The following is a 16,396-nucleotide window of genomic DNA, read 5'->3' as shown; positions in this document are numbered from 1 at the left end:
GTCGTAAACGCCTCAAACCCGCCATCTATTCTCCTTAAGTGCCGGTTGATGAAAAGACAATAACAAGATGAAAAACAGCCAGAGAGGGCAGCGGCTCATCAGGGACGCATCAGACGCACTCCTTCAAATCTGAAGAGCGGCGATGAGTACATGAGAGTCCATCAGGGTGTGAAGAAGCATGATCACACAGGAAAGAAAAAGCCACAACACAAACTGTGCATCACTGACAGAAACATCCTGCTGGATGATTGATGTGCTCAATGGTGGTTAGCTTCCCGGTTCTCCGTTTCTGGCTCGGCCTCTCGCCCGAGCTCTGGACCGACAGGCTAACACTCAACAGCATCATCGACACAGAGTGAATAAAATGAGACACAGATGAACATTAAGGCTGTTGTCACACCTCACAGTCCGGTAGAACTGGTTTGATTGGGGACCAAAACTGCAACAGTTGTTACATTTTCAGCTGCTGCGGTTCTCTTTCACACTGCAGAGTCAAAGAAACCAAACCCTTTGAAAATCCTGTTCCCCTCCTCGCCTTTGGGGGCGCTGCACCAAGAACTACTAAATGAAACGACAAAACTTCTGAAAGACACTGAGCACAACTTCCTTCTTCACAAAATGTAAATAAAAATAGAGTAGAGCTCTATACAATCCTAGCGGTTGTAGGATTTCTCTTTCGTTTCGGTGAAAGATCACACACTTCTCCCTCTAGCGCTAGGCTACCATGTTTGATTCGGTTGTATTTACCCAGAATCCCCTGTGCTGTTCACTTCCTGCTTTTGGAGCAGTACCTAGTCTGCTTGGCGTTCACATATACATTCCAACCGCACCAGAGTTCACTTCAACCAAACTGAGACCGAAGTTTGTAGGCGGAACAGTTTGCTTTATTAGAGTTAGATTTGCATTCACACTTTCCCAAACAAATCGGACTTTACAGGCAAACAGACTGGAGTTCAACTAAAGTGGACTAAACAGTAAAACAATCAATTCAAATTTTAATAGTTCTTTTCTTTTTATAAATACAAATTAAAAGAAGTCAGAAGCCTCCTCAGATTCGTTGTGAAACTGACTGCTACTGGAGATCCTTCCTGCCATCCAAAGCAATTCTTTTAAAATACTTGGATGATATTGGGATGTGTTATAACAACATTTAATTTCCGTTTGGGATAAATAAAGATGATTTGAATTTGAAAAATCCCAGTCTATCAATCAATGTGTAAGGATGAAGAGAATTAGCATGTAGCAATGAGATCCACGAGAACCAAGACAGACTCACTGAGAAAATATCTAAAGGAAAGTGTGTTTGTGTTGCTGAACGACTTACATTTTTCAAGCGCATCCATCGCAGCTCCCATTTCAGCCTGTTGGATGCTGGATTAGAGGGAGACAGAGACACAAGAGGCAGGGAAGGATTTTAGCATATTCAAAATGGGACTTTCTGAAATTCTGTCAAAGAGAAGAAAAACAGGCCCGGTGCTGAGAGGATTATCAGGAGGGCATTATTTTTATTCTTAGCGCACCCTTCTGCCTGACAATCGCAGGTACACTCAGAAAAAATAAACACCGGGCGCCGTTTGCAACTCGGCGTCGTCCTGCGCGTATTATGTTGATCGTAGCCTCAGCATCAGAGGTGCCTGGAAGCTTAAATCATGTAAATACGAAAACAGTGAGCGCTCTGAGATTCTGCAAAAGGGACAAACTTATCGCCAGCTTAGAGCAACAGAGACTGCTTTCAAGTGTGGATGGATGGATGAGGTGTGTGTGTGTGTGTGTGTGTGTGTGTGTGTGTGTGTGTGTGTGTGTGTGTGTGTGTGTGAGAGGATGAGATGTTTGATGGATTTAGGTTTCATTTCTCGCAGGCTCAGCTGCGGCTTTATCGCCTCCAACCCTGAAAAGGCCGCCGTGTGGAGATTCACTTTCTCTGCTCTGCATGAATACAGGAAGTAGCGACGCACAACAACAACAACAACAAAAAACAGGTTGCACACTGCAAAAACACAAAATATTACCAAGTATTTTTGGTCTAATTTCTACAACAAATATCTTAATACACTTAAGACAAAACTACCTTGCAAGTAAATTTTCATCAATATCTAGAAACTTGTTTTAAGTCATCTTTTTTTAAAGGGACCAATTATGCAAAATTCACGTTTTGCACGTTTTAATAATTCCATTCACAGCTTCTAAAAACAGCTTAGGCACTTAAAAAACAAAGTCAGTTTTTGACAATAAGTTAATAAGTAATTTTGGTGTCTGGAAAATGAGCCATTTCAAAAACTGGAGAGTAGCATGACAAATCACCAGGCAATGCACCGTTACCTAGCAACTACAGCCGAGTTTGCCGTTACTTCCAAGCTGAGTTCCAACACATTTGGTCAGCTGGTTTTACATATGCGCTGCACAATGGCTGCTGGAAAAGACAAGTGTTTTGTTGCTCACTTACCATCCAGAAACCATTTGCTGCATTCTAGTTTTTTTTGAGGAGGCTCTACTAATGCTTTTCAAAAAGGTACGATTGTATAATTGTGTATCTGTGTGCAGCCACTTTCACGTGCGAGTGTAAATGTTGAGTTTTTGGGCGTGGCCAGCAGGAGCTCATTTGGATTTAAAGTGCCAAGACGCCCTAAAACAGCTCATTATGAACTGAGCAGACTGAAATCTTATTACCCAAGAATGATTTTGTGCAAAAAACATTGAACATGTTTTGCATAGACCACAGACCGATTCTCACCTGTTCACAGAAGAATAAGTTACCTTTATTATAATCCTGCAGATTATTTCACTCATAGTGAGACATTTTCCCCATGCTATCAGTGAAGTAATCTACCAGTGAAACAAGTATGTTTTTAAAATCAATATTAAAAAATATTGATTTAAACAAGCTCCACATTTGTTACTTATAAATTAGTTTTGTTTTATTTCAAGTGTACCAATATATTTTCACTTGAAACTAGAGCAAAAATTCTTGGTGACATTAAAATTTTTTGCAGTGTGGACGGACGGTGAAAAACACAAAAGCTTTCCTTCGCCTCCTGCTGCGGCCGCAGGAATCCCAGGTGCAGCGTCGCCTCGGCGCATTCGCTTCCAAGCAGCAAAGTGATATTTTCATAACAAAATTTATGTCAAATCAATAATGAATTGATTCATTTTCATTGTGCATAATGTCTCTCCCAATAGAGCTGAGCTTAATTGCTATAATAAACGGCATCAATACAGCGAAGCCATTATTCTCATCCCATTAGAAGTGCACTGAGAAGGAAAGCAGCTGGTTGTTGTTGGATATTTTTATTCTTATCACAGTTTTCTGAACATTTTTGCCACCTGTTAGTTCAAACCATCAAAACTAAAATTTGCCGCGAGTTTAAGACGATATTTATGGTCTACAGGAAGAATGGAAGGATCAGGGTTTCGACATGTTTCACATAAAAATATCGGATTTTCGTTTTCCAGAGTTTCCAGACGTTCGTGACAGTTTTAAAATATAAACATTCAAAACTTGTGAAAGGATTAAATGTGAAACCTTAAAACGAGAAGCAAGACAGGAAAGAAAAACACAAGGAAGAAGACAAAAAATACAAAGAAGAAAGGAAGGTACAAGAAAGGAGAGAAGGAAAAAGTAAAGGATACAAGGAAAGGAGAGATTATGCAAAAAGGGAGGGATGAAAAAATATGAGCAGGAAAGAAACAGATGGAAGAATGAATGTAAAAAAGGAAGGTAGAATAAAAGAATAAAGGAAAAGGAAGCAGGACAAAAAAGGAGGGTAGTAAGAATGGGAAGGAAGGAAACAAGGAAAGGATACAAGAAAAAAGAGAAGAAGAGAATATGGAAAGAGGGAGACATAAAAAATGGAAAGACAAGTTTGGAGTGACAGCAGGAAAAAAGAGGAAAGAAGAAAGGACTCATTGCAAGGGAGGAAGTGATGTAGAGAACATGGAAGGAGGGAGAAATGAAGGAGAGAATGAAAGACAAGGATACAAAGGAGGAAGGGAGCATGAAAAGAAGGAATACATGTTTACAGGATGAAACTGGGATTATTAACTGGGAATGAAGGGATTTTTCTCACCTTGGGCCTTTGCCACAGCCGATGCGTTCTCCTTTGAAGTAGACGGCGACCGTGTACGTCCGGGCGTGCGACGGCCCGACCGTCTGCAGCGTCCTGCGAAAAACAGGAACAAAGAACAAAAACAACCATGAGTCCAGGAAATCCATCTGAAGCAAAGAGAGATTCGCTTTTCCCAACAAGCAAGTGGTTTGAGCTGCTGACGGGAAACGGAGAAAAGAAGCGACTCATTAATGGTGATTCTCGTTTAACAGAAAAGAAACGGCGACTCCGTTTCATTCCTGCAGGGACGGCAGCACAAACACGCTGCGACTCCACTTAATTTTTCACAGCGTTTACTTATTTCAGCGGCTCGATTCATTTTTAATGCCGTGTGTCGATTATGACGGCGGAATCAATAATGGAGCGAGAGCGAGGCGGGTTCGGACCAGAACTTTCTGTTCAACAGGAAGTACTGACGGCCTGCTGCGATGGAGCGGATCAGCCTCTCCTCTGGTCCTAACTCCTGACCTTTGACCTCTTAGAAGAGAGTCAGCTGGAGGTCAGAGAGCATCAACAGAACCGAGTTTTCCAGGAGATTTTTTAATAAAACTGAGTGAGGAAATTACAGAGATTAAAAGACTAAATAAACCACAGGAAAGGAAGGAAGGGAGGGAGGAAGGATGATGGAAGAAAATCAGAGAAAGATGAAAGAAAGTAAGTACAACAAAGCAAGAAGGAAAGAGGGAAGGATGGATAGGAAGGGAAGAAGAAATAAAGATGGAGGAATCAAAAAAACAGAGGAAGGAAAACTAGAAAATGAGGATAAGACAGATGAAGATAGGATAGGACAGAAGGAAGGAAGGACGAAAGGAACAAAGAAAGGTAAATAAGAAAATGAGAGAAAATAGAAGAAAGGAAAAAACAAGGAAGGAAGGAAGAAAGGAAAGGAGGACAGGAAGAAAATAAGAAAATGAGAGCAAAAGGAAGAAACAAGGTAGGAAGGGAGGATGGAAGGAAGAAGGAAAAATGGGGAAAAAAAGAGAGGAAGAAGGAAAAAAAGAAAATGATAAAAAGACAGAAGAAAGTCGGATAGGATAGAAGTAAAAAAAGGAAAGAAGTAAGACAAGGATGGAAGGAGTGAAGTAAAATAAGAAAATTGAAGTAAAGACAGAATTAAGTGGAAGAAGGAAGGAATAAAGATTAGGAAAAATGGAATAAATGAAGTAAAATAAGGCAAATAAGGAAGAAAGAAAAATAAAAAGCCTCATAAATCTTTGATTTGACTTCCATATTTTTCCAGGAAGTGAAGGAACGTCTTCATATCGACCTGCAGAGGTCAGGCCGCCTCAGCAGGAAGTCAGGATTACCCGACCGGCCCCTGGTTTCTCCGGAGCGGCGTTCGCTCCGGGTGAACCGTTGAAACTCATCCCGCCGCGGCGCTCCGTTTGTTTCTGCTTGGCGTTCCCGCGGGCGGCGGATCGCTGACTGCGGCTGGAGAGACGCGCGGTGTCAGAACCAACAGAATCAGGAGGAAAAATAAAGCTGAAAAAACGGAGATAAACACGAAGCGGGACAGAAGGAGCCGATTGAACATCAACACGAACTTCTGTCTCCATGCTGACCTCCTCTTTTCACTCCAATAAAGGCCGTTTCTACGTCTCTATGGCAACAAACGCAGCATCACGGCGGCCGTCCCAAGTCTTTTATAAAGCTCAACTTCTTGTTGAATGAGAGGTTTCGGCGGCCATGTTTATTTATCATGAAAGCGACCTTCAAACCGGAGGTCAGAAACGTTCTGGGACCAACAGCAAAGAAAGGAGTCCTGCAGGAAAACAGATTTTACTTTTCTAAACATTTACAGTGAGCAAAATAACAGGTTAAACAGCAAAGCTCTGATTTTAGAGGGAAACCCATAAATTTAAGCATTTTTAATGACAGACATCATAATAATGGGTTTTTGGACTTATTTTCTTACTTTTGGACAGCTGATATGATGCGTAATTGGAAAACACTTTGTTACAGTTTATATCTCACTAAACAGAGTTTCTGCAGGTTTCACCAGCTCAAAATTAAGACTTTTTAAGACCACCATGAATGAAAATAAAGACCACAAAAAGTCACAACCGAAAATTCTATATTTTACGATGCTCTCGCACTAAGCCTAGAGTTATAAATTTGCACTTACCTGTAACAGACGCAAAAAAAAAACTAGCAGGTCACATTAGCAGCTAGTTAGCATCGACTGCCATGAGTCACATCGCTAATAATATTATTGTAAAAAACCTTTTAAGGACAGGATTTCTTTAAAAAATGCTAATGCTTAGATTTGCATTTATTCAGAAATGCCACTAAAAACTGTTTTAAAAACATATTAAGTATTTTAATTTGAGCTCTGATAATAGCTTATTAAAAAATAGTTCAAAATCCAACATATGAAAGATTTGATAGCTAATTTGGACACAACGTCTCCAAAAACCTTAGCTGAAACTGGCTTAGGAAAAGAGAAACAGGGCTTAAATTTATTAATTTCTTAAAAACAATTTAAAGTCATTTTATTAAAAATGACAATAAATCAGCTACATAAAAATAAAATTAACTAAATTCTGAGTTGCTAGCAGCTAGCACTGGCTAGCATTTTTTTGAATGTGTTTATTCCATAGTGCATTGTAACACATTCAGACATTGTTGTTGTGAACAGTTTGACGGTAAGTGTCTAGGAATAGCTTCACAGCTTGCCTCGAACAGCTCGTACGCACGCGGCGCTGCCCTGACTTCTCTGAGCTCTTACTTGTACAGCGGGATGTCGGGCTCCTTGCCCTCCGTTCTCAGGGTCAAACAGCACTGCTGCAGCTGAGATTTGGGGTCGTTCCAGTCCTGGTTCAAAATAAACTCCTGCAACACACAAACCACTCATTTCATTTCGATCCGTTTTTCCTTTAAAAGCCATTTCTTTGAGAGAATCAGTGTGCTGAAAGTTAGGACCCCTCTCCTTTGGCTCTTGCTTTTATTTCATTCCCGCCATCCCAGTGCTTTTTATAAAGCTCCCCCTTTTGGACTCACTTATTTGCTCGCTCTCAGACTGGCTCTCCATCTGTGTCTTCACAGTGGGTACAAATCACAAGCTACTTAAGACAAAAGCCAATCCCCGGCCAGAAATAAAAAGTGTCTGGGAGTCTCCCAGGTGTGCAGCCCTGATACATTTTTCCTATCCAAGTGGGACTTCTAAAAGCCCTTCCATTAACAGGGAAGCAGTCTTGTCATAAAAAGGCAGACTTTGAATGCAGAACTGTCTGCTCCTATTAATTTTCTACAAAGAGTGCTTCTGCTGGTTGTGCTCCCTTGCTCTCGCTGCGCTCTACATCTCTGCTGGTTTTGCTTCTCTTTTTTTTCCCTCCATCCAACTTTCCCCCCCATCTCTCGCCACAAAAACTTACCAAGTATTTTTGGTCTAGTTTTTCCTGAAAATATCTCAGTACAGTTGAAGTAAGACAATAACTCCTTAAAGGTGACCTGGTACGCTTCCTTGAACAGGTTAGGATAGGCCTGCGATGCAAAACATTTTTTTGGCACAAAATAATTCGTAGATAATCAAGTTTTAGTTAGAACGAGAATTTTTCAATCCAAATGAGCTGCTGCTGGCCACGCCCAAAAACTCAACGTTTACTCTGACATGTGGAAATGATGCTGCTGGGCACCCCACCACCCCAACTTAAAGATTACACTTGCTCGTGAAAATGGCTGCAAACAGATGCACAATTATACAACTGTACATCTTTGAAAAGCAGAAGTGGAGCCTCCTGCACAAAAAACAAGAATGCAGCAAGTGGTTTCTGGATGGTGAGCCAACAATAAAACACTTGTCTTTTCCAGCAGCCATTGTACTGCGCATACTGAGGTCAAAGTAGCTGACCAGACGTGCTGGAGCTCAGCTGAGGTTGATGGACTTTACTAGACTGGACTTTGCTGGGGTTGCTAGGTAGCGGGCAGAACTCTGCTGATTTGTCACGTTACATTCGGAAAGTTTTTGAAACGGCTCATTTCCCAGACACCAAACAAACGTGAACTTATTGCCAAAAAAAAGTTTTCAGAAGCAGTTGAGACCCAAATGGACTTTGGCAATGGATAATGTTAAATAAATATTAAGGAGTTATTGGCTTAAAACAAATATCTTGCTAATATCTCAGAACACTTGAAATTAGACAAAAATAACTTACAAGTAACTTTTCAGCAAGCTTGTTTTGAGTCAATAATTCCTCAATACTGATGATAAAGTACTAGTTCCACTAGCAGATTATTTTAAGACATTTTCTCATTTTATACATGAAGTAATCTGCCTGTGGAACTAGTACTTTATCAATATTGAGGATTTATTGACTCAAAACAAGCTTGCAATAAAGTAACTTGTAAGTTTTGTCCTTTTTCAAGAGTACATGACATTTGCAGTGGAAACTAGACTAAAAATGCTTTTGTGATTTTGCAGTGCTTCTGGGTGGTGGGAGGTTTCCACGCTCCTTCAGCGTGAAGCAGAGGAATTTTGATGTTTGGAAATTAGCACAAAGCCCACCTCTGCTGCAGAACAAGCCACTCCTGTTGCAAAATGCACTTGTGCAAGCCCCTCGATATGCATCATCACACTGCGCAGCACAAAGGAGGAAAAAAATATGGCAAGGTTGGCTCTCTATTTCCATCTAAATTGGATGAAGCAGCACAGTGTGCGACGCCGTCTTTCCACAAGGCTGTGTAAGGAGACGTGCTGGCTGTTTCACAACTTTTCCTCTTGGATGTGGAAATGAGGTGCTCTCTTGCAGCGACCATGACGCAAAGCTCAGCTCCTCCAGAGCTGAGGATTCTCCCTGGAGAGGCACACCAAGACAGCAATTAGCATGGCATATCAGACCGCTGCAGCAGCCTCACAAGGAGAGGTCCAGGCTGTGCGGGTTACTCGCCATGTGTGTGTATCTGATAGTTCTGCAAGCAAGTGTGCAATCTGGGGTGTTTTCTCTCTAAATTTGGACTCTGGGCACTTGAGGATAAAAAGCCGATCTGGCCGCAGGAGTTCTGAAACACACTCGACTTCCTCTGCCGCAGTCCTTAGATCAATAGCCAAACGCTGATGAGCAGCAACAACACCCCGACGCATGCATCTCTGCAACGTTTGCGCTTTCCATTAAAAGTCGACTGGAATAGCAGCGCGAGCCGCCATTATGAGAGGCATTCGAGAGCCAAGCACCACTTCAGGGCCCCTGCATCGATCAGGGCCCAGCCATTAGCTCCCTCCTCATCATCATCATCTCCTCGGCGCTTTTCTCTCCTTAAGGTGCCCTGCTCGGCAGCGCATTGATCAGGCGCGGCCGCTGAATGGCCATCGATAGGTGCTCACCTTCAGCCGAGGAAAAAAGCAGACGTTCATGAAGGTGTGAACGTACTCCAGGTCTTTGTCGATGTAGAGAGCCGCGATGAAAGCTGCAACAACAAAGAGAGCACTTATAAAAAAGCAATTGAAGAAGGAAAAAGAAAGCAAGGTAGCCGGTGAACGGTTAAGAACTTGTTCTTAACAACAGTCTTCTAGTTCTACTTTGACATAAATAAAAGCTAAAAAGCCAGAAGGTGTTCAGCAGCAGACTGGAGTTTAATGTAAACATTTTGAAACGAGAACCAGTTGTTCACAGGATGTTTTCCACATTTCCACCTAATTTAGCAAAGTAGCTGCAGTCAATTTTAAGACTTTTTAGGACGTTTTCAATGCCACCCCGAATTAAATACCCAAGAAAACTATAAATAAAGCAGAGGCTTACATATAAAGTAGTGCAAAGGTTAAAAGTTTTTATGCACAGAATGTATCCAGCCTCGGATGTTGAAAAGTTTGGCATCGGAAGTGACCCAGAGGGGAATATGAACAAATAAATCTGTATTTAAAGGGTTTGACACACAGGAGGCTCAAACTTTTGCCTGACAGAAGAAAAAAAAACTAGATGCACAAGATAAAACAGTTTACCTTCAACGTACTTTCCATTCATTTAAGATTTTTTTATTCTGGAAAATGTTTTTTTGTTGTTGTTTAATTTAACATCACACTGCAAAAACAAAATCTTACTAAGTATTTTGTCTAGTTTTTAGTGCAGATATTCTGGAGCACTTTAAGACAAAACTAACTTGCAAGTAACTTTTCAGCAACAAAAGGTTGAAAGGGAAATAATCTCCATGTGGAACTTTTTCCATTAATACTAAGGAATTATTGACCTAAAATAAACTCCCATTTCTTGTGGAAGTTTAACTTGCAAGTTAGTTTTGTTTTATTTTAATTGTACTAAAATATTTCCTTAAGTAAAAAGACAGAAATACTTGGTCAAATTTTGTTTTTGTAGTCTAGTGCTAATTGTTGTGTTTTAATGCATATTAATATGCATTTGTGGTTTGAACTGTTAAAATAAGCAGCTATAAGTGTTTTGGACAGGGTCTCAAGTACTTGTGGATTTCAGTGATTTGTCTTGAATTTCTGTAAACTCTGACGGTTCTCTGTTTCACTTCAACAATCCAACAATTATTGACTACTCTGTTGATCTATCCCATAAAATTCTATTAAAACACACTGAATCTTGCGGCTGTAACATGATAAAAGGTGAAAATGTTCAGGGGGTATTAAACTCCCAGGCAGCTCTCTTTAAGATGAAACTGTACGTCAAACTGCAGCGCTTCCAACCCAGCTGAAAAAGATTTCAAACGTAAGCAGAGGTCATGCGGTGTCATCTTCATCTCTCTGCGGCGCCTTTTGTTTTCCCATTTGCCGCCGCCGCATTCACTCATCTCAGCGGCTAAGACAGCAGGACACGAAGAGCAAATAATAGGTAATATTTCAGAGGGGCCAGTGAGGGGCCTGCTGCCGCCTCAGGGCCCGACTCTTCATATAGAGAAGAGCTGAAATCATTTCCAACGCTGCCCTCTCCACTTCCTCCCGTGTCATCAACTCTGCTCAAGCCCACAGAAAAATAATATTTTTTTATTTTTTTAAATCTGAGCGATGATTTGAAAGGCAAATGATATGAATCACAGTTTGGTTGTTCATCATTCTGGAAGTGTTTATTCCCAACTTCCCATATGCCTCCATCCCAGTTTGCTCTCTTTCTGTTGGCCTAACGCGGACGCGTCGGCTCGATCCCAATAAGAGACATATTTACTTGTGTTATTCATCTTTTAATCTGGACAGACGAACAGTCTTCACTCTGGGCTTCAACTCAAGTGTAGGTTTGGCAGAGATGAGAAGAAATCTTTTTGTCTTTACTGGGATATTGGTGTAAATAAAGCTCCATGTGGCCCAATCAGTAAAGATGCTTGAAAAGCTCTAAAATTAATTCATCTTTTACTGGAGAAGAATTAGAGAAAATTTATCAATTTTAGTCAATTTGTTCAAATGTGGAAAAAATATCAGGTTAAGAAACACATAGACTGGCTGGATGTTAAAGGTCAAACCATTTAGTGTTGATGTTTGCGTACAATGGTGTTCAAAGTGGGGATCGGGGGCCATTTGTGGCCCTTAGACTGATCTTTTGCGGCCCCGCTGACCATAAGAGCAAATAAATTAGCAAAATTACAACTTTTAAATAAAATTTTATGTACTAAAAGGTTAAATGCAACACAAAATGATACATTCCCAGGCTTTCTGGTTTTTTTTTCTGTTGTCATGGTAACTAGAACCACATATACTCATTGACTTGTACGTTAAACTACAGATCGGCGCAAACAAATCTACTTTTAATTGCTGTAAACTTTTAGCAAGAAATAGGAGCTTATTTTAAGTTACTAATTTCCTAATAGTGATAAAAGGTTCTAGTTTCACTAGCAGATTATTTCAGTTATTACAAAACATTTTTCCATGTTATAAGCAAAATAATCTGCCAGTTGAAGCAAATATTCACCAATAATAATCTACTATTGACTTTAAACGAGCTCCTGTTACTTGCTGAAGTTACCTACATGTTAGTTTTGCCTTTTTTCAAGTGTTAATACAATATTTGGACATAAAACTAGACAAAAATATTTGGTAAGATTTTGTGTTTTTGCAGTGTAATAAAACTCGTGGAAAAAAAAAACAGCAAGTGTTTTCAAAAGAAGACCAGCAATAAATTATGTATTTACTTAAGATAATGGATGAAATTTGTTTCAGATTTCTTCAATCAAGCCCAGAATAACAAGCAAACTGGTTGGATCTACGATCAGATTCCTACAAAACAATAGAATTGGATTATTATATTTGTTTAATTAAAATAGCTTACTGTCTAGTAGCATAATAAACAACATATTTGGTAATTTTAGTTTTTAAAAATGATATTCTGGCCTTCGAGTCACAAAGTCTGGAGCTCCTGAATGTTCCTAAATAATCCTGTTTCTTTCTGTTATTGTTATACTGAGCGCTGCATCTTACATTAAAGTCTGGAGTTTGCAACAACAGCTCCATGTTATAAGTGAAATAACACGACTGAAAAAAACAAAGCAGTGATTGATTAATTTCACCTGTCTGCGAGGGAGCTGGCAGCTCGGTTTACGTCCCGCAGTGAGGCGCTGGCCTTGGCACTCCCATCAAAAATAATACAGCAGCCTAATGATCCCAGAAAGTTGTGATTATCAGAAGCTGTGGTCCAGCGCAGCCTGCAGGACAAACCGTAATGTCCCTTAATGTTGTTGCTGCTATTTTTTCACCCCTGGAAGGTTTCTGAAGTTACGGATCAGAGTCTGGTTCTGAGTTTGTGGGTAAAAACGTCACAAATGGTGACGAGAACCAGGGTTTAATTAGCTTGATTTGGCTGATGTGACGTTTGAAACATTCAACTCGTTGGTGAAACAACTATTAGTCGATGTTATTGGCAGAAGAACTGAAAATATAAAATACTTCTGTTTCTTCAGGTCAAACTGCTTTAAGTGCAAGAAAAACACAATAAACATTGTTTCTAAAAGTGAACTATTATGCTTCCTTGAGCAGTTTAGGATAGGTTTACAGGCCATACAAAATATGTCTAACATTTTTTTCACAAATTTATTCTTAGAAAATGAGATTCGAAATGAGCTGTTTTAGGCCCCCTGTCACTTTAAATCCAAATAAGCTGCTACTGGGAACACACCCACAACTCAAGGTTTACACTCGCTCGTGAAAATGGCTGCAAACAGATGCGCAATTATACAACCATATGTTTGAAAAGCAGAAGTGGAGCCTCCTGCACAACCAACAAGGATACAGAAAGTGGTTTCTGGATGGTAACTCAACAACTCTTTTCCAGCAGCCATTGTACACCAGTAAAACCAGCTGACCAATCGTGCTGAGGCTCAGCTTGGTTGGTAGGTAACGGCACACTACAGCTCAAATGTGACTCAACAAAAGGTTGTTTTTAGAATCATATAAAGCAGAAAGCAGAAAATTACGTATTGTTGCACCAACTGTTTTGTCTGTTCTTGAAATGGGGTAGAGAAGGCCACACAAAAATCAACCTAGGGGCAGTGTGGCAGGTTTTTTTTGTGGTCTTCTCACATTTAAAATATATTTAAGGCGCAATAACTGTAGGAAAAAAACATTAAAGAGTCGTCCAGTTCAACTAAATATCAAAATGGCTGCACTGATTGGTTTTCTATACATAGGCTGAGATTAAAGAAATGAACGTACACTCCAACAGGTCAGCCAAAGTCTTTGTGCGCAGCGCGACGGGCCGTTTCGTTTTGTCGTTGGTGATGGCGAACTCCTGCATGCCCAGCTCTTCTGCCACTTTGGCCTGAGTCCGGTTGTTCACCAACGAGCTGCGGAGAAGCTGCAGGGAAACAAAACCAACAAACAGGAACTCATGTTGTATCCGAGTAGCAAGGTGAGCAAGAAGAAAGAAAGAAGAAGAAAGAGAAAGAAGAAAAAAACCAAAGAAGAAGTCGATAAAAAGCATGAAGATGGAGGGGAACGTGGAATAATTCATGCAGAGAAAATGTTTTAGTCTCTTAAATATTACATCGTGACTTGGAGCGGGGCGGATGACAACATGTTCGACTTGTTAGGGTGCATTTAAGTCTCTAAAAGAAACACACAAACATGGTAAATATAGCCACGAGATGCAGAAGGGAGCAAATGGAATGAAACGAGACTCGCATGAGTTCGTCTTGCTGTGATATGCCCTCATTTTTATTTAATTTTATTTTACAGCACGCACCCAACCTCGACTGAAGTGGCAAAAATAAAAAAATAAAACACAAACACCAACACTAGTTGAATGGGCACTTTTTATCCCGATTCAAAATCCATTTCAGATGCGCCCTGTGTTGACTCCTGGGTATTGCTCCGAGCTTTCAGCCTTCATGAAAGCTTGCTGGAGGCTTTTATACAAATGACGTCAAACAAGAAATATCTGCATGTGCTGCGATGCATGGATGTTTAGTGCTATCATGTTAAACCAAAAGAAAAAAAACTTATTTTTTATTCTTTCCTTATTTTGTTCCTACTTATTAAATTAGGTGGAGTTATACAACAACGTTTAAAATGTAAAAGTTGGTTTCCCACAGGTTTTGATTGGTTTTTGCTCTATAATTGACATGAAAATGATTCCTTCAAAGACAGTTTGGGAGCAGTAGCTGATGAAGCGATGTGCAACAATTAACTTGATTTAAAAATGTATAGAAAAAATATAGAATATTTAGATACAATGTCTTAAAAATGACAGAAACTGTCTCTCCAAGCAAGATGTCAAATACAACATAAAAGTTAATAAATGAGTGAATGGCAATTTAGTCGAATTGTTAAGGATCTTAAGACATTAACCAAAAGTAATTCTTAGTTCTATTTGAGGATTTTAAATAGTTTTGTACACAAACGTATCAAAAATAACCAAATTCTACTATGGAGTTCTGTTAAGTGATAAAATGGACTAAACAGGACTAAAAGTAGAGCCCAAGAATCAACAATTCAACAAAATGATCCAAACAAGCAAATCGACTTTTGTGACTTTCATCGAGTTTTTGGATATAAAATGCAGACTTTTCCGAATTTGGATGGAAGTGCTTAATTAGATACTTTATTACACCTCAAATTACTAGTAGACATAGAGGAGAAGAACAGCAATGTTGGAGACAATGTGGCCATCAGAACGTCAATCACTCTCATGTATTTTGGTCCTGCCCAAAGTTGGCACCTTACTGGGATGGAATCTGTCAGACTACCGGGATAATTTTGGGGTATGTTCATCCCCAAAGACCCCAGAATTTTTCTGCTGGGGCTGATATCTGGAGAAGTATTTCAAAAAGAAGATGAGTATCTTTTTAAAGTTCTATCAATTGCAAGCAAAACACGCTCTTGGCTAAAGAAACTCCCTCCCCAGCTAGACCATTGGTGGGAAGTCGTGGAGGAGATTCACTCCATGGAAAAACTGACATATCTTTTACATATAAAAGGACACTCTTTTACAAATGCTGGTCTAAATGGCTGTCATACAAGAACAAGGAAGCATAACTAGATGTAACATCTTGTAATTATTTTTTATTTTCTTTTTATTTATATATGTATCAGTGCCCCAAGTTCTGTGTGTGTTTTATGTTTCATTGCAATGAAAAATGTTAAATACAGAGTATATTTAAAAAAACAGACTTTTCCACTCCAGCCATGCACAGTCAGCAGTTTTATGATATTCTTTATTAACCTTTACTAACAGTAAAAACCTCCAGTCTGTTTTTCACTGGCCATCCTATATTTGATGCTCTTGATTGAAGCGATGTGAAAACGTGAAACTGTGTTTCTTTTGTGCTTGTATCCTGACGAGACGCAGAGTGAAAATAAGCTTGAAATTTTCACCTGGATGCAGCTTTATTTTTCCTGTCTGACAAAGGAGCTGCAGATAAAGGGGTGTTTGTTATTGAAAAGCAACGAACGGTTTGGTCTCGTGACAATACCCTTCACACAGAGTACAGTAAACACACTTTCTGTGGAGCGAAATGCAGAAAGAGGTGCAAATATAAAAACATACCTAAAAAAAACAAGATAAAATCACTGAAAACTAACTCATTTAGAAAGCAGGCAGCAGAAACACAAAGTAAAGATGGGAAAATGGATGTCTGTGGGTGGGAAAATGAAATGAAAGCCTTGTAAGGAGTGTGGGTGATGACATTTGATTTGAGTGATTTGATCTTACAGTTAAGTGTCCTTCATGGTGGTCAGGGAAGTGGATGAAGAGATATTCGGTGGCGACCAGCTGCATGATGGAGTCTCCGAGAAACTCCATCCTCTGGTTGTGGCCTCTGGATAAAAGCAGGAACACAAACAGGAGAAAGGAAGGTTACAGGAGGCGAAAACAGGATTAAATAGGAAGAGCATGCGAGGTCATCTGGATACACATCAT

General features: G+C 39.9%; 1 protein-coding gene across 2 annotated transcripts in view; it reads right to left on the bottom strand.

Moving 5' to 3' along the window:
- drosha (drosha ribonuclease III) overlaps positions 1–16,396 on the bottom strand; it is a 128,552-nt gene that overhangs the window by 13,970 nt on the left and 98,186 nt on the right. Inside the window, exons 26-31 of one of the 2 annotated variants that reach the window (XM_023326463.1) lie at positions 16,190–16,295; positions 13,693–13,834; positions 9,424–9,506; positions 6,832–6,935; positions 4,065–4,157; positions 1,325–1,371 (exon numbers count right to left, since the gene is read on the bottom strand). In XM_023326463.1, the coding sequence (XP_023182231.1) occupies positions 1,325–1,371; positions 4,065–4,157; positions 6,832–6,935; positions 9,424–9,506; positions 13,693–13,834; positions 16,190–16,295 (575 nt within the window). Of the gene's footprint in view, positions 1–1,324; positions 1,372–4,064; positions 4,158–6,831; positions 6,936–9,423; positions 9,507–12,571; positions 12,687–13,692; positions 13,835–16,189; positions 16,296–16,396 lie in introns of those variants that run through there. The other variant, XM_023326464.1, reaches the window with a different exon arrangement.

This window comes from Xiphophorus maculatus, chromosome 21, assembly GCF_002775205.1.
Source record: "Xiphophorus maculatus strain JP 163 A chromosome 21, X_maculatus-5.0-male, whole genome shotgun sequence".
NCBI lineage: Eukaryota > Metazoa > Chordata > Actinopteri > Cyprinodontiformes > Poeciliidae > Xiphophorus > Xiphophorus maculatus.
The sequence above is the reverse complement of the archived record's forward strand: the minus strand, read 5'-3'. Positions and strand labels throughout refer to the sequence as shown.